The sequence below is a fragment of the Schistocerca nitens genome, chromosome 10 (assembly GCF_023898315.1).
Source record: "Schistocerca nitens isolate TAMUIC-IGC-003100 chromosome 10, iqSchNite1.1, whole genome shotgun sequence".
Taxonomy (NCBI): Eukaryota; Metazoa; Arthropoda; class Insecta; order Orthoptera; family Acrididae; genus Schistocerca; species Schistocerca nitens.
The window spans coordinates 35,364,237-35,390,864 of record NC_064623.1 but is presented as its reverse complement, the minus strand read 5'-3'; the positions used below and the strand labels follow the sequence as shown (position 1 = coordinate 35,390,864).

The 26,628-nt window shown below is 43.8% G+C and overlaps 1 protein-coding gene across 4 annotated transcripts in view; it reads left to right on the top strand.

Moving 5' to 3' along the window:
- The window catches only part of LOC126210627 (uncharacterized), a 178,345-nt gene that overhangs the window by 138,084 nt on the left and 13,633 nt on the right, over nt 1-26,628 (top strand). Inside the window, exons 4-6 of one of the 4 annotated variants that reach the window (XM_049939929.1) lie at nt 13,851-13,978; nt 18,092-18,267; nt 25,861-26,111. The exons of 2 other annotated variants lie outside the window; for them this stretch is intronic. In XM_049939929.1, the coding sequence (XP_049795886.1) occupies nt 13,851-13,978; nt 18,092-18,267; nt 25,861-26,111 (555 nt within the window). The remainder of the gene's footprint in view (nt 1-13,850; nt 13,979-18,091; nt 18,268-25,860; nt 26,112-26,628) is intronic. One more of the 4 variants, XM_049939930.1, reaches the window with a different exon arrangement.

Sequence of the window (26,628 nt, the reverse complement as noted above, 5' to 3'; positions counted from 1 at the left end):
AAAGGCCCGTACAGGATCTGCAACATGCGGTCGTGCATTATCCTGCTGAAATTGAGGGTTTCACAGGGATCGAATGAAGGGTAGAGCTACGGGTCGTAACACATCTGAAATGTAACGTCCACTGTTCAAAGTGACGTCAATGCGAACAAGAGGTAACCGAGACGTGTAACCAGTGGCACCCCATACCATCACGCCGGGTGATACGCCAGAATGGCGATGACGAATACACGCTTCCATTGTGCATTCACCGCGATGTCGCCAAACACGGACGCGACCATCATGATGCTGTAAACAGAACCTGGATTCATCCGAGAAAATGACGTTTTGCTATTCGTAACGCGGGTCGTCGTTGAGCACAGCATCGCAGGGGCTCCTGTCTGTGATGCAGCGTCAAGGGCAACCGGAGCCGTGGTCTCCGAGCCAATAGTCCATGCTGCTGCAAACGTCGTCGAACTGTTCATGCAGATAAGTGTTGTCTTGCAAACGTCCCCGTCTGTTGACTTAGGGATCGAGACGTGGCTGCTCGATCCGTTACAGCCGTGCAGGTAAGATGCCTGTCGTCTCGACTGCTTGTGATACGAGGCCGTTGGGATCCAGAACGGCGTTCCGTATTACCCTCCTGAACCCATCGGGTCAATAATCTGCTAACAGTCATTGGATCTCGACCAACGCGAGCAGCAATGTCGCTATACGATAAACCGCAATAGCGGTAGGCTACAATCCGATCTTTGTCGAAGTCGGAAACGTGACGGTACGCATTTCTCCTCCTAGCAAGAGGCATCACAATAACGTATCACCAGGCAACGCCGGTCAGCTGCTGTTTGTGTATGAGAAATCGGTTGGAAACTTTCCTCATGTCAGCACGTTGTCAGTGTCACCACGGGCGCCAAACTTGTGTAAATTCTCTGAAAAGCTAATCATTTGCATATCACAGCATCTTCCTCCTGTCGGTTAAATTTCGCGTCTGTAGCACGTCATTTTCGTGGTGTAGCAATTTTAATGGGCACTAGTGTATATTCTTGAAAGGAATGGCGGACCCATTTTCAAACAGGCGATGAGTTCGTTTGAGCCAAGCGTAGTTCCTTCCTTATACTGTGGTTGCGTTCTTTATTTTTGTTAGGGTTTGGGCTATTTGCCTTATATAAATGTTAGTTCCCGTTCTTTTGGCTGTGAGATGGAATTTTTATCCATACTGAGAAAAAAATCTCCCTAAAAACTTTAGTTAGGTTATTTGTGTATTTAACTATTATAAATTAATTTTCTTGTAAATTTTGATCCTGTAATTCCTGCGGCATAACTTGTTCTTGCTGGGTTCTCTCATAGTTGTGCAGTAGCACTTGGTGGGAACGAATATTTATGTTTTGGAAAATTAAGCTGCATCGGTGGTTGTTATAACGAGTGCGTTGTTTTTTTGATTCTGTTGCTAATATAAATTCTCCTTATTTTGCTGTCACTTGTATCAGTCTCTCCTCTAGTGGCTGTACATATGTACAGGATATAGATCTCTTCTATTGGCTCTTGGACTAGTATTTATCGCTGTTCGTATCATTCTTTTATCTCTGTTAAATATTTTTGGTGTGTGAACATTTAAAAAAAGGGGTCTTAGCACTATGGGACTTAACATCTGAGGTCATCAGTCCCGTAGACTTAGAACTACTTAAACCTAACTAACCTAAGGACATCACACACATCCATGCCCTAGGCAGGATTCGAACCTGCAAGCGCAGCAGCAGCGCGGTTCCAGACTAGTGCCTGCAACTGCTCGGCCACAGCGGACGGCTTGAACGTTTGGTATCATCCATATTGGTGCAGCATGTTCCAGGGTTGGTATTAGAAAACTGCGGTAGACATAAAGTAGATGTGGGGCTGTTGCTCCATTAAATTTTTTTTTATCAATTTTAAAAGTCCTAATCGTTTTCTTTCTTTCATTGTTGGTTTTGTAATAGCTTAGTCCAAGACGCTTTACGGTGTTTTTCGGTGCTATGGGCACTTTACAGCTTATTGTTCAGTGGTTCGCCACTTTATAAACTACATTTTCACCTCTAAACGGATTTTAAGTGCATATCTGACACGTACATGAGAGGTAACTATGAACCTTAGTATCTCGTAAACGGATGAAGAAATCAGTAAACTTTTTGGGGATCGGGATCTTAGGAATACATCGTAAGAATTTCAGCCATTTACTGTGAATGGCCTTGGAATCCGCGACTCGATTTTGGCACGAAGGAATGGTAGAGAAAAAGGTTTCTTTGGGGGGATGGGGGATGGTTCCTAAGGAAACGCCCATGAACTAATGATGTTTCCAAAAGCCACTTAAGACTAACCATAGACATCAAATGCAAAAAGACTCAACTGAGTCGCTCCGTTTGCCTAAGCAGGAGGAAATTTGTAACAACGATACTTTGGCCCCATACTGTTGGATAGTGAGACTAATAAGCGCCTTCTGTGGGGTATACAAATGGTCCCTAGCCCAAGGACTATCCAAAACACTGACCCTACATTTCTGTCACCAATAGAACCCGAGGTATAAGCCCCGGAAGAATCCCGTTTTTATGTGCGACGTTTTGCAACATATCAGGTAGGGCATGCTGCCCGCGCGCATTCCAATATGGGAGGCTATGGTGCTGCAGCCTATACCCAACGTAGCGCGGCTCCTATGGAGGTATATAAGCACCGACATGTAGGCAAGGGAGTTGGGGTGGGTTGTTTTAGGGAAGGAGACCAGGCAGCGAGGTCATTGGTCTCATCGGATTAGGGAAGGACGGGGAAGGAAGTCGGCCGTGCCCTTTGAAAGGAACCATCCCGGCATTTGCCTGCAGCGATTTAGGGAAATCACGGAAAACCTAAATCAGGATGGCCGGACGCGGGATTGAACCGTCGTCCTCCCGAATGCGAGTCCAGTGTTTAACCACTGCACGACCTCGCTCGGTAATAGGCAAAGGATTATTATGGAATTCGCGTCTTTCCTCCATGCGTGTAGTAAATACGGATACGTGAACTATGGCGACGTTATTACCAAATGCGTTCGAGCAGTACTAACGTGCTGTTATTCTTCTCTTGGATGCCGAAGGACGAATACCGAGAGAATGTGTGCGGTTAAGGCGAAACGGCGGGGAAACTGTATTTTTTCGTTAAGGATTCTGTGACTGGTGTTTGTTGACAGACAGATTTCAAATAACGTTAGTTTTATACCTTTACTCGCTCTATTGAGCAGATCACTTTCAATATCTCCAGAACGATATTCATTGAGAGCATGTTCAACAAAGTTGGAACCTCTCTTTTTCAGTCTCCATATGTTTTCGTGTTAAGTGTAGCAGTTATATCCTTTTCTGACTGGTCTTCACATATATTGTCACAAAAAAAGTAACGGGAAGTAGTATACATTCCACTTTTTTCTAAAGATTGAATCTCGTCCTTAATTGTTGGATGTGAGGTCCGCCAATTACGCAAAACAACGTTTTTTCTCAGTATCCAAACATGTTTCGGCACCACTGTGCCATCATCAGTGGCTTTCCGTTTTTATTTATTCTGCAATGTGAACATTTTTGTTAAATGATTATAAAATTATGTGCATCTTTAGTTCAAACAACATATCGTACCTTTTTGTAAATACCTTTACATTTGGTGTGCATGAATTTTCTGGATCACTTGTGTGTTAATTACTACACGTAGCTTGTCATCTACAACCAAAGGATGCTGATGAGAAAGTTTTCTGCTGGGAGTTAACCTATCTTCTAGAACGTAATTTAGTTTGTCGCGATGTTTTCGCGCCTATATTCGTTTTTACTTACGTTTACGTGTGCCAAGCACTTCCATTCTTCGCATCATGCTGAGGTGTTGTGATGCATACGTAGCTATAACAAGTATTTTCCACAAATAGCGTAGTAAAACACTCTTCACTTCACCAAAACACAGTGTGATTGTGGTTTGTTGTGTGTCGCAGCCCAGTCAGTGTTCATTTGTTCACCAGAGAGTTCGGCGCCAAATTTGAATTTTGTTTGCATTTTATCTTCGTGCGCGTGCGTGTGCGTGTGTGTGTGTTTTCTGTGCGCTTTTTAGCTGTATGTGCTCTCTTTTATATGGTATTCATTTTGTGTGTAAATGGTGCGTCTTTGCAGATTTTAGTGTATCAGTTTTTAGCGCGCGTGTGTGTGTCTGTGTGTGTAGATGTGTGCCTGTGTGCGTGTGTGTGCGTGTGTGCGCGTGTGAGTATTTACAAAAAGAAACGATCTTTTGTTTGAACTAAAGATGCACATAATTTTATAATCATTTAACAAAAATGTTCACATTGAAGAATTAAAAAAACGAAAACCCACCGATGATGGCACAGTGGTCCCGTAACATGTTTGGGTACTGAGAGAAGATGGTGTTTTGCATAACTGAAGGACCTCACTTCCAACAATTTTAACTGCAAACACGGCCAATACAAGGAGCTGTAAATCAAAATGATGAATATCTCGTCTTTAACGTTGAACACAATGCTGAAAGGAGTACACTGGGTCGCACTTGTATGTGGCACCAGAATAAGATAAGAATATTAATAAATTAAAATGAAACTAGTATACTATAAACGACGAATAATGCGGATCACTGACTGTGCGCGACCGTAGAGCCAGAGATACTGTTTCTGGTCTGAGAATGTAATGCTGGAGAGAGCTGGGCGCACATTTGTAGGCAGCTGCGTGTGAGGGAAAGACGATGGAGTGGGCAGCTTCTGTGGTGTACTGTGTGAAGTCACCAAGAGTTTGATTAATGTAGGTATGTCGATATTGTTGAACATGGAAGCAGAAGTCTTGGTGCAACCAAGGAGATTCTCAATAATTGCGATTTCTGTTTTTGCCAGAGCGTTAGTATAGGAGAGTTGGCTGACAATTTGTTATTGTTGAGTAACCCCACGATGTACGTAATCGGTTTTCACAGAAAGTCTACTTAGATATTTCATTTTTGTAATGCTTTTAAGATTTGTTAACAGAGCTATGTGTAATTTGATGATTTGCATCTACGTTGGATTAATGAAGTTAGATAATACTTGCTGTTTAAATCTCATTGTTTGTGAATCAATTGTGAGTAATGTAACTTCAATTGTCAGATGTTTTTGAAAAGACAAACTTAATTTGCAATATAATTTTGCTGTATGCAGTGAGTGCTAGCAATCCATCATAATAAGCAACGCCTCCCGGTCCAGGTCATATATTTTTCAAAGAATTTGGAATTTCTTAAATGTTCTAGTTTATCAGCCAAATGAATTTCATGTGCATTTCAAGTATTATGGCCAGCATTGCACACTGCTGAGCCTGTAGTTAGTATATTTACATTTTTTTATGAGAGACCAGAATATACGCGTTCCACCGTTGCTGCTTTAGAGATAAGACAATTTAATTTAATTGTTACGTGTACAGACACCAAACTTATTGGTTTTTTAACAGGGCTTTAGCATTCAGTGGTAAAGGGGGTGAATGTATTTTGCAGTGACTGTTTCTTTATTGGTATTGAGAGTTGCATTACCCAATCGATTCGTGTTAAGTTTTGCTAACAATTACACAGACTAAGAACACTACTTGCACTTACAACACGCCACACAACAATTCGAGTTCAGTAGTCATTCCACAGATCAGACACTCATTCAACGTAATCGTAATCTTTCTCTTTCTTTTTATTAAAGAACGTTGCACTTGACGTCAGCCCTGCTAGTCGTTCGCTTTGTAAAATCAGTGATATCAAAATAGTCATATATATATATATATATATATATATATATATATATATATATATATATATATACTCCTGGAAATTGAAATAAGAACACCGTGAATTCATTGTCCCAGGAATTATTGACACATTCCTGGGGTCAGATACATCACATGATCACACTGACAGAACCACAGGCACATAGACACAGGCGACATAGCATGCACAATGTCGGCACTAGTACAGTGTATATCCACCTTTCGCAGCAATGCAGGCTGCTATTCTCCCATGGAGACGATCGTAGAGATGCTGGATGTAGTCCTGTGGAACGGCTTGCCATGCCATTTCCACCTGGCGCCTCAGTTGGACCAGCGTTCGTGCTGGACGTGCAGACCGCGTGAGACGACGCTTCATCCAGTCCCAAACATGCTCAATGGGGGACAGATCCGGAGATCTTGCTGGCCAGGGTAGTTGACTTACACCTTCTAGAGCACGTTGGGTGGCACGGGATACATGCGGAAGTGCATTGTCCTGTTGGAACAGCAAGTTCCCTTGCCGGTCTAGGAATGGTAGAACGATGGGTTCGATGACGGTTTGGATGTACCGTGCACTATTCAGTGTCCCCTCGACGATCACCAGTGGTGTACGGCCAGTGTAGGAGATCGCTCCCCACACCATGATGCCGGGTGTTGGCCCTGTGTGCCTCGGTCGTATGCAGTCCTGATTGTGGCGCTCACCTGCACGGCGCCAAACACGCATACGACCTTCATTGGCACCAAGGCAGAAGCGACTCTCATCGCTGAAGACGACACGTCTCCATTCGTCCCTCCATTCACGCCTGTCGCGACACCACTGGAGGCGGGCTGCACGATGTTGGGGCGTGAGCGGAAGACGGCCTAACGGTGTGCGGGACCGTAGCCCAGCTTCATGGAGACGGTTGCGAATGGTCCTCGCCGATACCCCAGGAGCAACAGTGTCCCTAATTTGCTGGGAAGTGGCGGTGCGGTCCCCTACGGCACTGCGTAGGATCCTACGGTCTTGGCGTGCATCCGTGCGTCGCCGCGGTCCGGTCCCAGGTCGACGGGCACGTGCACCTTCCGCCGACCACTGGCGACAACATCGATGTACTGTGGAGACCTCACGCCCCACGTGTTGAGCAATTCGGCGGTACGTCCACCCGGCCTCTCGCATGCCCACTATACGCCCTCGCTCAAAGTCTGTCAACTGCACATACGGTTCACGTCCACGCTGTCGCGGCATGCTACCAGTGTTAAAGACTGCGATGGAGCTCCGTATGCCACGGCAAACTGGCTGACACTGACGGCGGCGGTGCACAAATGCTGCGCAGCTAGCGCCATTCGACGGCCAACACCGCGGTTCCTGGTGTGTCCGCTGTGCCGTGCGTGTGATCATTGCTTGTACAGCCCTCTCGCAGTGTCCGGAGCAAGTATGGTGGGTCTGACACACCGGTGTCAATGTGTTCTTTTTTCCATTTCCAGGAGTATATATATATATATATATATATATATATATATATATATATATATATAAAACAGTAGCGATATCAGTAGTTTGACCCTTTTTTAAAAATTTTTTTAGCGCAACGCCGTTTACTGGTTACTAATTTTTTCAAAATTTTTTCACAGTTCATCGGCATTATTATGCTCCGCCTTGAGTTTTTCATTGAGTTGAGTGTTGATTTTTTGTATTTTTGTCTTTGGATTTGTACTCTGTATTTGATACGATGCCGCGCAAAAGTGTCAAGGTTCCGGCGTGTAATCTGACAGAGATATCGAAGTAGAAGATTTTCCTATTATTGACAACAATGTTGAGAATGATAGTGACCACTCTGCGGTGCAACAGTTGCAAAGCATCACAGAAAACGTGAGTTCCGTTTCCCAAAATAATGGACATTTCCTGACACTATAATTTCACCCACTAATTTGACTAGCAATCAGACGATAGATTCCGGCACTGCGGAAGCCGCTGATCTGCACATGGCTGACGTGCTGAATTCAAAGCTTGATGGTTTACCGAATGAGGTCAAGATTTACCTATTTTTCACACAATTAACCAGATTGCCAGCAGTATGTCAGAGGAAACAACAGTGCAAAAGCACTCAGTCTGTTCTTAAGAAATCCGTCAGCTTCCGTAAACGGTAATTGTGCAGATAATGCAACAAACGAGACGTCCTTGGTTGTAGATGGTGTCTCCACACCAAAATGCACACCACATGCACTGACAACACGCAACACGACAATTCGAGTTCAGTACTTATTCCACAAATCAGACATTCATTCAAATTAATCGTGAAGTCTATTATATCATTTTTTTAAGGAGCGTTACAATATGGACATCTACATCTGTGTGATTCTTTTGCTGTTCACAGTAAAGTGCCTGGAAGAGGGTTGAGTGAACCACCTTCAAGCTGTCGCTCTACCGTTCCACTCTCGAACGGCTCGCGGGAAAAACAAGCACCTGAATTTTTCTGTGCGAGTCCTGATTTCTCTTATTTTATCGTTATGATCATTTCTTCCTATGTAGGTTGGTGCCAACAGAATGTTTTCGCAATTGGAGGAGAAAACTGTTGGTTGAAATTTCGTGAGAAGATCCCGTCGCTACGAAAAACGCCTTTGTTTTAATGATTTCCACTCCAATTCCCGTATCATGTCTGTTGCACTATCTACCATATTTCGCGATATTACAAAACGAGCTGCCCTTCTTTGTACTTTTTTGACGTCATCCGTCGGTCCCACCTGACACGGATCCCACACCGCACTGCAGTACTCCAGAATAGGGCGGACAAGCGTGGTGTAAGCAGTCTCTTTAGTAGACCTGTTGCACCTTCTAAGTGTTCTGCTAATGAATCGCCGTCTTTGGTTTGCTTTACCCACAACATTATCCAAGTGATTGTTCCAGTTTAGGTTATTTGTAATTGTAATCCCTAATTATTTATTATTAATTACAGCCTTCAGATTTGTGTGACTTACCACGTAAACAAAATTTAGCTGATTTCTTTTAGTATTCATGTCAACTGCCACTTTTCGCTCCATACAAATATCTTACCTACATCGTTTTGCAATTCGTTTCGGTCAACTGACTGCTTTAAAAGACGGTAAATGACAGCGTCATCTGCAAACAATCTAAGATGGCCCCCCGCAGGGGGCTCCCGTCTTGGGAGTATGTGGGTGGCAACCACACGGGCCCTTAGCTAAGCCTGGTATTACTTCCACTTACTTGTGTCAGACTTCTCCTGTTTCCTTTCCTATCCGGCCCCCCTCGGCCAACTCTTGGTTTCTTCGACCCCAACGGTATTAGGTTTCCGAGGCCCAAGGGTGTCTTTCACTTTCCTCTCTAGTATCTATTATCTACCCTTCGACCCAACGGCGAAGCGAGCGTGAGAAGAATCTTATATCCCAGGTTCTCAAAGATCGTGGAGGCGGAAGAGGTCATGCCAGACGAACTGGCTGTAAAGGCGCCGCTCAGCCATCATTGAGCTCGCGGCAGTTCGTTGCAGTTCTGGTACCTGAAGTCACATGTCACATACATATGTGCCGTGATGAATTGTTCCAGAATCATAGTGTGTGGGTCACTTCCTCGCAAGCTGTAATCCACCTTAAAGAAATTCACGCAAATGGCAATTTCTCCTGTCATTTTCTCTAAAGACCAATGGCGATGGGATAAGGACGAAGGTAGCAGGCTCCGAGTGAGGCTGGAAGCTACTAGTCTGGACCTGCACACTGGCGGCAGGTGTGTGATGGTCGCCTTCCTGAGAACCCGCGTGACTACTCGGGAATCCGGTCCTGCATCTGCGACTGGGCAGGCCTATTTAGGATGACCGCTGCCCACCCTGAATGGGGAAGGCCCTAGAAAATGTGGGCTGAACATCGGAAGTCACACTTGAACCGGGCTGGGAATCCGCTCCCAGTAGGTCACTCCTTATACTGCGGACGTAAACAAAAGAAGAATGAAATGATTATGACAATAGGGACATGGAATGTCAGGACCCTCCTGGACGTGAACAATTACAGACCAGAGAGAAGAACCGCTCTTATCACCCAAGAACTAGCCCGGCTAGATATAGACATAGCTGCCTTGAGTGAGACAAGACTCTCAGGTGAGGGACACATTAGTGAGGTACGTTCAGGGTACACCATCTTCTGGAAGGGAAAGGATGCAGGAGAACCACGCATCCATGGTGCAGGATTTGCCGTAAAAACGAAAATAGTGAAAGATCTTCGACTTACACCTGTCTCAATTAATGAAAGACTGATGACTCTTAGAGTACCCATTGGTTCAGACAGATTCATCACCTTCGTCTCTGCATATGCTCCTACTTTAGACAGTGATGAAGACACAAAGAATCAGTTCTACCACCAACTGAACAGTACTCTCTCTAAAATACCCATTCAAGATAAATTAATTTTACTTGGTGATTTCAATGCCAGAGTGGGAAGGGACAACCGTTTTTGGAGAGATGTCATGGGTAAACAAGGGGTGGGAAACTGCAATGCAAATGGGTTGCTACTTCTTGGTCTATGTGCTGAGCACGAGCTTTTCATCTCCAATACCCAATTCCGTTTGCGTAACCGCTATAAGACCACATGGATGCACCCACGCTCCAAACATTGGCATCTTATAGACTACGTTATTACGCGACAGCGTGACAAGAAAGACATTCTCATCACAAAAGCAGCACTAAACATCGATGAGTGCTGGACGGACCATAGACTTTTAGTCAGCCGTTTGAGAGTACCAAAGTATCGCAAGCCACGATCCCACTTTTCAAACCCACCACGCAGAAAATTCAACATAAGCAACCTGAACAACAAAAACGTTCGCTCACACTTCCAAGACATACTGTCTGAACAACTTAACAAAGCTCCAGCAACCACAGATGACGTCGAACGAGAATGGACCACATTAAAGAACATCATCAAAGAAACTGCTGAGAATGTTGTTGGTTGTAGTGCACGGAAAAGAAGTGACTGGTTTGATGACAACCACGGAGAAATCCAAGCCATCATCAATGCAAAGCGGGATGCTTACCTATCCCTTGCTCAAGATCCATCCTGCGCAGAAAAGAAAGCACACTTTCAAGAACTCAAGCAGAAATGTCAAAGTGAAATACGAGTAATCAAGAACAAATGGTGGCAACAGAAAGCCACAGAACTCCAAAATCTTTCTGATGCAAGGAACCTGCGTGGCTTTTACGCTGGTATTAAAGAGCTGTATGGACCTATCCGCTCCTCATCAGGAACACTGAAAGCTGCTGACAACTCCACCATTCTTACTGAAAGTCAGGACATCTTAAATCGTTGGAAAGAGCGCTTCAGCTCACTGTTAAACAGCCCTTCTACTGCCGCTGGAGATTTTCTCAAAAATGTCCCACAGCACCCTCCAAAACCCTGGCTGGCTGATCCTCCAACTTTTCAAGAATTTTGCAAGGCACTCAAGAGTGTGAAACCTGGGAAGGCTCCTGGACCTGACAGCATCCCGATGGAGCTTATTGAGGGTGGCGGCTTGCCTCTAAAAACTAGATTCTTCTCACTTATTATATTAATGTGGGAAACCCGCAAGGTACCAGCTGACTTGAAGAACTCCACAATTGTCACCATCTTCAAAAAGGGCGACAGAAACGTCTGTGGTAACTACCGGGGAATATCTCTACTCTCTGTCACTGGAAAAATTTTTGCAAGAATCCTTTTAAATCGCCTCCAGACACTTTCAGAGACTATACTACCTGAGTCTCAATACGGGTTTCCACCTTCAAGAGGGACAATTGACATGATCTTCTGTGCACGACAACTACGGGAGAAGTGCAGAGAACAGCAAAAGCCTTTACTACTTGTTTTCTACGATCTAGAAAAGGCCTTTGATACAGTTCCCAGAGAAGCCATGTGGATGGTCTTAAAACGCTTCGGCTGCCCTGAACATTTTGTTGACCTGATTGAAGCTCTGCACGTTGATATGACTGGACAGGTCCTCTGCCAAAATGAAATGACTGGTGAATTCCCAATAACAAGTGGGCTTAAACAAGGATGCGTTCTTGCACCAACATTATTTGCATTGTATCTGGCAGCTATGCTTTACGAGACAACCGTAAACAATGCAGGAATAGAACTAAAGTACAGGTTTGATGGAGGATTATTCAACCAGTCCAGACTCCATTCAAAAAGGTTCACCAGTACCACTCGTGTGACAGAGCTGCAGTATGCTGATGACAATGCCTCTCCAGCTCATTCACCTGCAGAGTTGCAGCTGTCAGTTGATTCCTTCAGCAGGGCGTACGAACGATTTGGTCTCTCCATCAATATTCCAAAGACAAAGGTGATGGCGCAGCCAACTCCTGGCTCCTCCGTTCCTGACTTCAGCATATCCATCTATGATACACCCTTGGAACAAGTGGACCATTTCCTCTACCTGGGAAGCATACTGTCATCCAACTGCTCATCTGGAAAAGATGTGGAGAATAGATTACGTGCTGCACATGTAGCATTTGGTCGTCTTACAAAGCGTGTCTTCCTGAATAAAGACCTAACACTGTACACCAAACTGATGGTGTACAAAGCTGTAGTCATTTCCACCCTGCTATATTGTTGCGAAACCTGGACGTTATATCGCTGCGATCTGAAGAAACTAGAACGCTTCAACCAACAAAAGCTAAGATATATCATGATCCTGAAATGGGATGACTTCATATCCAACACGGCTGTTCTAGAGAAAGCAAAAATGCATAGCATGGAAGCTCTTATCATTGGGCATCAACTCAGATGGGTCGGACATATCCAGCGGATGAAAAATGACAGACTTCCACGCCAAATGCTGTACAGCGAAGTGAGCACAGGTAAAAGGCCACGAGGTGCCCCTCTCAAACGTTATAAGGATCATTACAAGAAAAATCTGAAAAACTTGAACATCGATCCGAGTAACTGGTCCACAATAGCAGAAGACCGAAGTCGCTGGCGCTCAGTTACCTCAAATGCTCTTCAAAACTTTGAGCTGGAACGTCGAAGAATGGAGAATGACAAACGCCAGAGACGTAAACTCCTCCAGACTCAGCCACGTCCTCCACCTTCCATCAGCTGTAATGTCTGTGGCCGCCTGTTCCACGCTAGGATTGGATTGCTAAGCCATCAACGACACTTCCACGCCTGAACCGTGACAAAGGAAATCTCAGGAGAGAAATGAAAACTCGGATACGAGTATCAGCCGACGACGACGTTAATAGAGATCAGGAACAATAGAGCGCCTATAACACTTCTTTGGGAAAACTTCTGTTTTACTAGATGACTTTTCTTCTAGAACTGCGAACTGTGACCTTTCTGACAGGAAATCACGAATCCAGTCGCACAGTTGAGGCGATACTCCGTAGGCACGCAGTTTGGTTAGGAGACGCTTGTGAGGAACGGTATCGAAAGCCTTCTGGAAATCTACAAACATGGAATCAATCTGACATCCCCTATCTACAGCACTCATTACTTCATGGGTATAAAGAGCTAGTTGTGTTTCACAAGAACGATATTTTCTTAATACGTGATATTTGTCAACAAATCGTTTTCTTCGGGGTACTTCTTAATGTACGAATACAGTGTACGTTCCAAACCATACTGCAAATCGACATTAGTGATATGGGCCTGTAATTCAGCGGATTACTCCTACTTCCCTTTTTGAGTATTGGTGTGACTTGAGCAAATTTCCACTCTTTAGGTACGGATCTTTCTGTGGGCTAGTGGTTGTATATAATTGCTAAATATGGAGCTACAGTATTCTAAGTTTTTTTTTTTTTTTGATAAAGTTGTATATTTCCTGGATTTTGCTTTGCTGACAAGTACCACTGCAATTTTGCCTACATGTAGCATACAAACTGGTGAAACCAGGAAGTGAAAGCTGTGTTTCTGACAGAATTTTCCACTCTTTAAGTACAGATCTTTCTGTGAGTGAGTGGTCGTATAAATTGCTAAATATGGAGCTACAGTATTCTAAGTTTTTTTTTGATAAATTTGGTGTATATTTCCTAGATTTTGGCTTGCTGACAAGCACCACGACAGTTTTGCCTACATGTAACATATAAACAGGTGAAGCCAGGAAGCGAAATCTGTGTTTCTGACAGAAATCTGTTCAGCTGAGTAGTTCATTAGAATGTCGTCTGTCTTCTCCAGAACTGGAGACCGAGGTGCCCGCCTACCTGGAACACGTCTCCAACTACTCGCGGGATGTTGCGCAGTTGCTGTCACATGGTGTGAGGCACATATCAGCAGCTTTAGTTCCATTCGCATTCGAGATCATGGTAAGTAACGTTTTTCTTCCTCAGTTTGTTACACGTAAGATGAGTGAGGAAGTGACACACACAGCCGTGTAAGTGGTCAGTTCTGAGAGTCTGCTTACTATATATCTGATTCACACTGTCGTTATCTTTGCCTGTCCGATTGTGACGTTAATCATCTGTAAGAGTTCTGACTCTCCCGTACGTCTACGATACTTGTAGCGTTGTTAGAGAGAGAGAATGCAAGCTGAAAACGGATAAGGACGGTGAAAAAATTCAACCCTTTCGTCTTCCTCGTAATGCGTTAGCAGTCTGCTGAGTCAGAAACTGAATTACTAGTGCAGAATTCACGAAGAATATAATAATTCCAATCCTAAAGAAACCAGGTATTGCAGATGTGAAAAGTACCGAACTATCAGTTTAATAAGCCACGGCTGAAAAATACTAACACGAAGTCTTTACAGATGAACGGAAAAACTGATAGAAGCCGAATATCAGTTTGGATTCCGTACAAATGTTGGAACACGTGACGCAATGCTGACCCTACGACTTATCTTAGAAAATTGATTAAGGAAAGGCAAACCTAAGTTTCGAGCATTTGTAGACTTAGAGAAAGCTTTTGACAATGTTGACTAGAATACTCTCTTTCAAAAGGGTAAAATACAGGAAGCGAAAGGCTATTTAAAATTTGTGCAGAAACCACATGGCACTTATAAGAGTCGAGGGGCATGAAAGGGAAGCTGTGGTTAGGAAGGGAGTGAGACAGGGTTGTAGCCTATCCCCGATGTTATTCAATCTGTATAACCACAACCAACCGATTCAATTTTCACCCAAAGAAATTACATTCATAGCGCAATCCTGTCTGTCATGAAATTACCACACACTGGTATACTAAATTCATACTAACTCTCTGTGAAATCTTCCCGAAAAGAATATCTGAGGGCTACTTTGATAACTACACTACATGCTTCACGTCGTGAACTTGGTTTACACAAAGAGTGTAACTCCTGAGTTACGGATCATCCACACATGGTTACACTTTACTCACAAAGTAGTGACTAAGCAACTACTGGAAGACATTCTGAACTTCACACTCGAACTACACTCCATTGCAGTTTAAGATAACATCAGATATTGTAGATATAAACCTGAAATAAAGGTGATTAAATTTTTCGTTAGGCTGAATTTAAGAAATCCATTGTCCTACGGACTTAGCAGAGACGCGCTTAGCTGGAGATCTTACCACTTCAGACGCTCGCCGCAGACCGACTGGCTTGGGCCCCTACCGAGGGTGCTTAACAAATACAAACGGAAGTGACCAGAGAGGCAGCTTCCTATACCAACATGACAAGGGACGGACAGGACCATAACAAGAATAGAAACCTCTTTGCTTTTAGAAAGCGTAGCTACCTGTTCCGACATCAGTCCTACTGTTATCTAGCAGACAGGCTTGTCTGCTACCATCAAGCATGCAACTAGAAATACATTTGCTCATTCATCCTTTCACACAGAAGGGAAGGTGGATGACAGTATCTTATCATATACACATATAAAAGAAAGTGGATGTAGGTTCCGTATGAGACTGTGTGACATGAATTACATACAGGGTGTTTCAAAAATGACCGGTATATTTGAAACGGCAATAAAAACTAAACGAGCAGCGATAGAAATACACCGTTTGTTGCAATATGCTTGGGACAACAGTACATTTTCAGGCAGACAAACTTTCGAAATTACAGTAGTTACAATTTTCAACAACAGATGGCGCTGCGGTCTGGGAAACTCTATAGTACGATATTTTCCACATATCCACCATGCGTAGCAATAATATGGCGTAGTCTCTGAATGAAATTACCCGAAACCTTTGACAACGTGTCTGGCGGAATGGCTTCACATGCAGATGAGATGTACTGCTTCAGTTGTTCAATTGTTTCTGGATTCTGGCGGTACACCTGGTCTTTCAAGTGTCCCCACAGAAAGAAGTCACAGGGGTTCATGTCTGGCGAATAGGGAGGCCAATCCACGCCGCCTCCTGTATGTTTCGGATAGTCCAAAGCAATCACAAGATCATCGAAATATTCATTCAGGAAATTAAAGACGTCGGCCGTGCGATGTGGCCGGGCACCATCTTGCATAAACCACGAGGTGTTCGCAGTGTCGTCTAAGGCAGTTTGTACCGCCACAAATTCACGAAGAATGTCCAGATAGCGTGATGCAGTAATCGTTTCGGATCTGAAAAATGGGCCAATGATTCCTTTGGAAGAAATGGCGGCCCAGACCAGTACTTTTTGAGGATGCAGGGTCGATGGGACTGCAACATGGGGCTTTTCGGTTCCCCATATGCGCCAGTTCTGTTTATTGACGAAGCCGTCCAGGTAAAAATAAGCTTCGTCAGTAAACCAAATGCTGCCCACATGCATATCGCCGTCATCAATCCTGTGCACTATATCGTTAGCGAATGTCTCTCGTGCAGCAATGGTAGCAGCGCTGAGGGGTTGCCGCGTTTGAATTTTGTATGAATAGAGGTGTAAACTCTGGCGCATGAGACGATACGTGGACGTTGGCGTCATTTGGACCGCAGCTGCAACACGGCGAACGGAAACCCGAGGCCGCTGTTGGATCACCTGCTGCATTAGCTGCGCGTTGCCCTCTGTGGTTGCCGTACGCGGTCGCCCTACCTTTCCAGCACGTTCATCCGTCACGTTCCCAGTCCGTTGAAATTTTTCAAACAGGTCCTTTATTGTATCGCTTTTCGGTCCATTGATGACATTAAACCTCCGTTGAAAACTTCGTCTTGTTGCAACAACACTGTGTTCTACGCGGTGGAATTCCAACACCAGAAAAATCCTCTGTTCTAAGGAATAAACCATGTTGTCTACAGCACACTTGCACGTTGTGAACAGCACACGCTTACAGCAGAAAGACGACGTACAGAATGGCGCACCCACAGACTGCGTTGTCTTCTATATCTTTCACATCACTTGCAGCGCCATCTGTTGTTGAAAATTGTAACTACTGTAATTTCGAAAGTTTGTCCGCCTGAAAAAGTACTGTTGTCCCAAGCATATTGCAACAAACGGTGTATTTCTATCGCTGCTCGTTTAGTTTTTATTGCCGTTTCAAATATACCGGTCATTTTTGAAACACCCTGTATAAACTGTGTTATAAAGTGTAGTGGTGTGACAGATCGTTGTTGATTATGTGTAAAAGTAACACGTTCCACTACTCAGTCTCCTTCCAGATAGCCAGAAACACCACAGTAAATTTAGAAGTGGAATGTATGCCGTAAATGACAACAGTTTTAAAAAATTAACGTAAAAGGAATCCAACAGAGACCTTTCACAGTGCACCAAAGCATTTGAGCAGTGGAACTGGCGCGTGATGCTGCACATAAAACAGACCGCAAGAAGAACAAATGCGTCCATCATTGACCAACTCAGTATCTGCAGGCGTCTTTTTCTCGTGTCAACCAAAAAATTCTCCATTTCTATGGCCATATTGTGAGAAGAGGTGGAGAAAATCTCGAGAAAATAACCATGAAAAGAAGCGTCGTGGTCACAAGACCGGAGGGAGGGGCAACGAGCGGGTGGACGGATCAAATCAAGAACATCTCTGGTCTTCCTCTTCAGAAGGTTCAGTGAGAAGCTGGTAACTGGCCAGGGTGGAGACATTTGATTAGTCGGGTCACAATGCTCAGCAATCAGCACAACGATTTGTGATGGTGAGGACATGAGGCAAACAGGAACATAGCTGTAGGAAAAAATAAATTTACAGTACTCATCCTGAAAAGACTCTTTCGATGTATCAAGAAAGTACAGTGGAAAACAAGGAAAAAAAAGCACAGCAAAAAGAAAAAAATATCTGGATCGTGTTATCTTCACATACTGTTGCTACCTAGAAATAATTGGAACTCTCTTATCTGTTGTTATAGGTTGAAAATTGTCTGTATTTAATAAGACATCACTAGACACTTATTTTGGATTCATGTTGCAACGGCTGTAGAAAACTAAGTGTTAGTCCATGTGCCGGCCACAACTTAAATGCTACATAATAGCGCTACCTATAAGTGTAAATTAAGACTGGCTGCTGCTTGCGAATATTATGCTAGTAATTTCAATTATTCTCTGTGTTTCTCAGAAAATGGACCCGAATGATGAGCGACTCAGTACCTGGATTAATCACGTGGAGCATATGAGGGACATGCTACACACGCAATTAGGGGGTTGGGTACAGGATATGCAATATGTCAGCGAGCAGACAGCGAATTACAAGGTGGAAGAAGACAAGAAGTCGCCTGGGAAGTATATAATAAGGTATAAACCAGTGTACATAGAAGCCTATGTTAAACTCATTGTTGTGTTGTGGTCTTCAGTCCAGAGACTTGTTTGATGCAGCTCTCCAAGCTACTCTACCCTCTGCAAGCTTCTTCATCTCCGAATAACTATTGCAACCTATAACCCTTTGAATCTGCTCAGTGTATTCATCTCTTGGTCTCCCTCTCCGATTTTTACCCTCCGCGCTTCCCTCCAGTACTAAATTGGAGATCCATTGATGACTCAGAACGTGTCCTACCAACCGATCCCTTCCAGTCAAGTTGTGCCACAATTCTATTCAGTAGCTCCACATTAGTTACGTGATCTACCCATCTAATCTTCAGCATTCTTCCGTGGCGCCATATTTCGAACGCTTCTATTCTCTTCATGTCTAAACTACTTATCTAAACTATTTTCTCAAACTATCTACACTATTTTATCATACTCATTATGACTCTTGAATCAATTTTTCCTTAACTGTTACGCAAACTACTGAGATTATTTAATTCAAAATGGAGCAAAGAAACGTTACTAACGGACAATATTGAAGGAGATGGTTACAGCAACTAGTCATTACGGGATTCCGTCAGGTCTTCAATTTTTGATGTTGTATTTTGTCTTCAAATGGGTCACATGATACGCAGCAGATGAGCAGAGCAAACCATTATAATGAACGGTGTTACTACTTTTACTAGGGGGAGTACTGTTGCTTTCGTGTACCACCCAAGATTTTATAATTTATCTAAACAATGATAACTTGGGCAAACCTCTGGCTACACTGACAGTCGTAGTTAGGTCAACAGTTCAGCGGCATCGACGTTGCTTGGCTGCTAATGGGGGTCACTTTAAACACGTAAAATAACCCTCCACTTGTGCAATAATTGTAACGGAATGTCATTTTGTCCTATTAATACTGACTATTGAAGAGCGTCTACATTTTTCTGGACCCCTCTGTATACATTTAAAATCAATTCAGACTATACGGTGAGTCACTAACTGTTGCAACCAAGAATAACTCCGAAAGTATGATAGGAGCTGAAAAGTTTGTGGGACAAAAGTTGCATGGGACAACGGGGTCCATAATATGACGTTGGTTTTTTGTTTCTAGGTTCGGCCGCTTGGGAGGTATGAAAGTCCACTTTTTTTTTTAATGGGATGCTATAATCTGGTACTTATTTTCTGATAGCGGCTATCGGGACGAATCCAATGGTGTGTAACAGTAAGGTCTTAGAAGGTCAACGAAGGTCACAAAGGTGGCATGAACGTCCATTTACAGAAGATGTTCGTATTGATGACCATTGGTAATACTGCAGAGCCATAATCTTCTTATCATGGATTGAGTGGTATTCCTTATCACATCGGCACTTATCGAAGCACATGCTCTGACAATTCTCTCTCGCATATCTTCAGGTGTAGCTGGAACTTATTAATAAACAATGTCTTTTACGAATCCCCTCAAGAATAAATACAGAGGCATCAAGTATGGCGAACGAGCCGGCCACGACACATCTCCGCGTCCAATCCAACGATTTGGGAATTGTCTCTGCAACTCATGTCTAGCCGTCAGCGAAAACTGTTCCGGACACCCATCGTGTAGATACCACATTCTGTTCCTTGTTCCTAAAGGTATTTCTTCCAAAAACAGACCTAATGTTTCTTACAAGAATGTGGTGTACTTCCTACCATTAAGATTTCCTTCGATGAAATAGGGGACTATAATTCTCTCCTCCAGAATCTCACACCGTACACTCACCGACCACGGTTTTTGGTGTGCAACTTGTCGCAGCCAACACGGATTTTCAGTTGCCCAGTAATGCACGTTATGCAAATTAGCGCTTCCATGGTTCGTGAATGTAGCCTCGTCAGTAAATAAAATCACATTAATAAATGTGTCATCCCTCTAAATCTGAAGTCCATCGGCAGAATTCAATGTGACGCATACAATCTGTAGCAGTTAATTCTTGGTGGAGACTGATATGGTAAGGTTGATATTCATGGCGATGCAGAACATTTTTGATCCAGTAGTTCTCAATTGATCATACACACGTGTAGGGTGAGTACGTTGGGGATATCTTTCAGCGAATAACTCTCTAGATCGCACTGAATCTCTGTAAATGAGAAGCATATCGACGTATTCTTCGAAGGAATACGTCTTTCACATTCGCTTGATTAGGCGATACTAGTCATGTCGTTCCCATTAGTGATGTATTGTGAAACCATCGAATGGTGTTTACATATCGATGGCACGTTAGATGGACAGGCCGTATTCGGCGAATATTTACTATTTGCATGATATACGAGAGAGAATTGTCAGAGCATGTGCTTCGATCGGTACCGAAGTGATAAGGAATATCACTCAATACATGATAAGAAGATTGCAGTACTGCATAGTTACCAATGGTCATCACTTCGAACATCTTCTCTAAATGGTCGCTCATACCACATTCACGTGAGGCAATACTGACCCTACGACTTATCTTAGAAGAAAGATTAAGGAAAGGCAAACATACGTTTCTAGCATTTGTAGACTTAAGAGAAAAGCTTTTGACAATGTTGACTGGAATACTCTCTCTCAAATTCTAAAGGCGGCAGGGGTAAAATACAGGGAGCGGTAGGCTATTTACAATTTGTACAGAAACCAGATGGCAGTTATAACAGTCGAGGGGCATGAAAGGGAAGTAGTGGTTGGGAAGGGAGTGAGGCAGGCTTGTAGCCTATCCCCAATGTTATTCAATCTGTATACTGAGCAAGCGGTAAAGGAAACAAAAGAAAAGTTCGGAGTAGGTATTAAAATCCATGGAGAAGAAATAAAAACTTTGAGGTTCGCCGATGACATTGTAATTCTGTCAGAGACAGCAAAGGACTTGGAAGAGCAGTTGAACGGAATGGACAGTGTCTTGAAAGGAGGATATAAGATGAACATCAACAAAACCAAAACGAGAATAATGGAATATACTCGAATTAAGTCGGGTGATGCTGAGGGAAATAGATTAGGAAATGAGACACTTAAAGTAGTAAAGGAGTTTTGCTATTTGGGGAGCAAAATAACTGATACTGGTGAAAGTAGAGAGGATATAAAATGTAGACTGACAATGGCAATGAAAGCGTTTGTGAAGAAGAGAAATTTGTTAACATCGAGTATTGATTTAAGTGTCAGGAAGTCGTTTCTGAAAGTATTTGTATGGAGTGTAGCCATGTATGGAAGTGAAACATGGACGATAAATAGTTTAGACAAGCAGAGAATAGAAACTTTCGAAATGTGGTGCTACAGAAGAATGCTGAAGATTAGATGGGTAGATCACATAACTAATGAGGAGGTATTGAATAAAATTGGAGAGGAGTTTGTGGCACAACTTGACTAGAAGAAGGGATCGGTTGGTAGGGCATATTCTGAGGCATCGAGGGATCACCGGTGTAGTACTCCAGGGCAGCGTGGAGGGTAAAAATCGTAAAGGGAGACCAAGAGATGAATACATTAAGCAGATTCAGAAGGATGTGGACTGCAGTAGGTATTGGGAGATGAAGAAGCTTGCACAGGATAGAGTAGCATGGAGAGCTGCATCAAACCAGTCTCAGGACTGAAGACAACAACCACATTTTTTATCTTCGTTGACCTTCAAAGACTTTACTGTTACACATCATTGGATTCGTCTCGATAGCCGCAGTCAGAAAACAAGTACCAGACTATAGCATCCCATTAAAAAAACGAAGTTGATCTTCATATCTCTGAAGCGACCACACCGAGCAACAAAAAACCAACGTCATATTATGACCCCCGTTGTTCCATGTAACATATGTCCCACAAACTTTTCAGCTACTATCATACTTTCGGATTTATTCTAGGTGGCAATAGTTAGTGACTCACCCTGTACACAGGGTGGTCAGGAAAAGTCTGAAAAGCGTCTAAGGGTGTTACAGGGCAGGTTACAGTCAGAAATAAATGTCACAAAGAAAATTAGATACATTGCGCTGTTTCTGAGTCAATTAGCACTGAAGTTATCTAGTCAAGTTACAGAGTGTGCAGCTTCAAGAAACGGGGTTTCCGAACGTGTTCTTGGTTTGCTTTCCCGAAAACCAAAAAAATGATATAAAAATGGGACACCGACTCAATATCGAACAGACTCAAAGGTTGAGCAATTTCGTGTGCTGTCATCTACGCTGACACCAACTGACAGTAATTATACCTGGCGGCGAGCTTGAAATTTGATCACGATACGGTCTGATTGGTTAAATTCAGTGCTATTTATCTCGGAAACGGCGCTAGGTAACGAATTTTTTTTAAGAATTATGTCTCACGACAATATACCTTGCAACACCATCACAAACTTTTCAGACTATTTCTGACCACCCTGTGTAATAACACAGAAGGAATAGACATAATTTACATAATGGCGGGTGATAAAACAGTAGCCACATAAATACAAAACCACGGGGCCGTTCACACTCAACGATAATCCACACTACAAGCTGTTGACACGACGCACTGACACTGGTGATGTCGATGGCACATGTGAACGATGGAGTGTGACGGGGAACACTAAACACAAAACACGACGGCACACACGAGAAACGGATGGCGGTGACCTCCGGCGCGCGAATGTTCACGTAACGTGTGCGAGTCCGGGGAGCTACCAAGACGGGGAGAAGGGTGAGGGGGAGGGAGATGGGAGAGCAAAGATGCCAATGGCAGAGGAGATGGGAGGAGGATTAGAGGGACGGGGGTAGGGGAAGCCTGGGGGAGGAGTGGGAAGGAAGGGAGGAGGCAGGGAAGGGGGAGAGAAGGGAGGGAGGGTGTCCAAAGGAACAAACACAGGAAGAGGGAGGATCAAATTTGGTAGGAGGGGGAGCTGGCGGAAGCCACCTTGGGAGAGGGTAAGGAGGGTGGAGAGATGGAGAGCAGGTGGGACGTGGGAATATAGGCGCGGCAGCAGACGGGGGTGGGAGAGGATGGGTGAGACAAGCGGGTGAGGAGGATCGAGTTTACGGGAGGTTTAGAGGATCCGTACCCGTTCGAGGAAAAGTAGGAGGTGGGGGAACGGAATTAGGTCTTACAGGATCCGCGTGGGGGAGGGGAGACAGATCCGATAGGCGAGGCGGAGGGCATGGCATTCAAAGTTCTGAAGGAATTTGTAAAAGGTAGGAGGGGCGGAGTTCCAGGCAGGCTGGGCGTAGCAGAGGATAGGGTGGATGAGGGATTTATAGGTGTGGAGGATGGTGGAGGGGTCCAGACCCCACGTACGGCCGGAAAGGAGCTTGAGGAGAGTCGGGAGCGTGCCTTGGCTTGGATTGTCCGGAGATGGGGGGAATAACACAGAACATAGACATTCGTGTACGTTTTTTGCGGATGAAAAATGTACACTGCTATTGTCGTCCGTTAAATTTCCATGCTTTATGTAGATAAATAGAAGAACCTGTTGGCAATGATAAAAAATTTCATCAACATTTGTTTAACGTTATACAGGGTGGTCCATTGATAGTGACCGGGCCAAATATCTCACGAAATAAGCGTCAAACAATAGAACTTCAAAGAACGAAACTTGTCGCTTGAAGGGGAAAACCAGATGGCGCTATGGTTGGCCCGCTAGATAGCGCTGCCATAGATCAAACGGATGTCAATTGCGTTTTTTTTTTAAATAGGAACCCCCATTTCTTATTACATATTCGTGTACTACGTAAAGAAATATTAATGTTTTAGTTGGACCACTTTCTTCTCTTTGTGATAGAGCCGCTATAATAGTCACAAAAGTATAAGTACGTCGTATCACGTGACATTCCGCCAGTGCGGAAGGTATTTGCTTCGTGATAAATTACCCGTGTTAAAATGGACCGTTTACCAACTGCGGAAAAGTGCGATATCGTGTTGATGTATGGCTATTGTCATCAAAATGCCCAATGGGCGTGCCATGTATGGTGCTCGGTATCCTGGACGACATCATCCAAGTGTCCGGACCGTTCTCCGGATAGTTAAGTTATTTAAGGAAACAGGAAGTGTTCAGTCACATGTGAAACGTCAACCACGACCTGCAACAAATGATGATGCCCAAGTAGGTGATTTAGCTGCAGTCACGGCTAATCCGCATATCAGTAACAGACAAATTGCGCGAGAATCGGGAATCTCAAAAACTACGGTGTTGAGAATGCTACATCAACATCGATTGCACCCGTACCACATTTCTATGCACCAGGAATTGCATAGCGACGACTTTGAACGCCGTGTACAGTTCTGCCACTGGAACAAGAGAAATGACGGGACGAAGACAGATTTTTTGCACGCGTTCTATTTAGCGACGAAGCATCAGTCACCAACAGCGGTAACATCAACCAGCATAATTTGCTCTATTGGGCAACGGAAAATACACTATGACTGCGACAATTGGAACATCAGCGACCTTGCGAGTTAATGTATGGTGCGGCATTATGGGAGGAAGGATAATTGGCCCCCATTTTATCGATGGCAATGTAAGTAGTGCAATGTATGCTGATTTCCTACGTACTGTTCTACCGATGTTACTACAAGATGTTTCACTGCGTGACAGAATGGCGATGTACTTCCAACATGATGGATGTCCGGCATATAGGTCGCGTGCGGTTGAAGCGGTATTGAATACAAAATTTCATGACAGGTGGATTGGTCGTCAAAGCACCATACCATGGACCGCACGTTCACCGGATCTGACGTCCCCAGATTTCTTTCCGCGGGGAAAGTTGAAGGATATTTGCTATCGTGATCCACCGACAACGCTTGACAACAGGCGTCAGCGCATTGACAATGCATGTGCGAACATTACGGAAGCCGAACTACTCGTTGTTGAGAGGAATGTCGTTACACGTATTGCCAAATGCATTGAGGTTGACGGACATCACTCTGAGCATTTATTGCATTAATGTGGTATTTACAGGTAATCATGCTGTAACAGCATGCGTTCTCAGTTTTCATAAGTTAACTTAAGATACATGTATCACATTGGAGCAACCGAAATAAAATGTTCAAACGTAACTACGTTCTGTATTGTAATTTAAGAAACCTACCTGTTACCAACTGTCCGTCTAAAATTGTGAGCCGTATGCTTGTGACTATTACAGCGCCATGTATCACAAAGCGACAAGAGTGGTCCAACTAAAACATTCATATTTCTTTACGTACTACGCGAACATGTAATAAAAATGGGGGTTCCTATTTAAAAAAACGCAGCTGATATTCGTTTGACCTATGGCAGCGCCATCTAGCGGGCCAACCATAGCGCCATCTGGTTTCCCACTTCAAGCTAGACAAGTTTCGTTCTTTGTAGTTTTTTCGTTTGACGCTTATTTCGTGAGATATTTGGCCCGGTCACGGTCAATGGACCGCCATGTGTATCACCGTAGCTCATCACAAGGAAAGACCATTACTTAAAAAACAAAACACGACGGTTCTAGTCGCAGTCCAGTAAGCAGTTTTAATCTGTCAGGAAGTTTCAAGTCCTCGCACACATTCCGCTGCAGAGTGAAAATTTGATCATGTATATTTTTACGTTCGTGCATGCACTGTACATGATTTGGCGTGTTTGTTTTATTTGCTTTTAACGTTCAACCTCGCCGCTCGTGCGTCAACAGGCTGCCGCTGTTGAATGATCGCCTGCTGTCGTACCACGGGCAGTACCTCTCCTTTCGCGACGACTTCAGCGCGCAGTGTGAGAAGCAACAGCCAGAGGCGTCACCAATGTTCGCTCTCGCCGACGCCCTCTATGGCTTCTACTACCACGTCTGGTTCAACGAAGCTCGAAGTTTCCTGCCGCTTTACGAAGCTCATTACTCATCGTTCAGCTATAGTCGAGTACCAAATGAACCTCCTATCGACATCAAAGGTAAGTTTGATTCTGGGATACACGAGCTTCACGTTTATGCACTGAAATCTGTTGACTCTACTGCCATTCGAGGAATCAGGTACAAAAAACACCTGTAGATATTCAGTTTTAGATCTTCCGTGATTTTCTACATCACGTAGGATAAGTGCGATAGTTGCTGGTATCCTTTCCATCTTCGATCTTTCGACTGGCTGGCAGCTTTCCATCTGGATTTGTCTCAAGCTAACACTTCATTTCTACGTGTTTCTGACTCCTGTACTATACAGGATAAGGCAGGTAGGTTAGAAAATTTAAAAAGGGGAATGGATAGGTTAAAGTTAGATATAGTGGGAATTAGTGAAGTTCGGTGGCAGGAGGAACAAGACTTTTGGTCAGGTGAATACAGGGTTATAAATACAGAATCAAATAGGGGTAATGCAGGAGTAGGTTTAATAATGAATAAAAAAGTAGGGGTGCGGGTAAGCTACTACAAACAGCATAGTGAACTCATTATTGTGGCCAAGATGGACACGAAGCT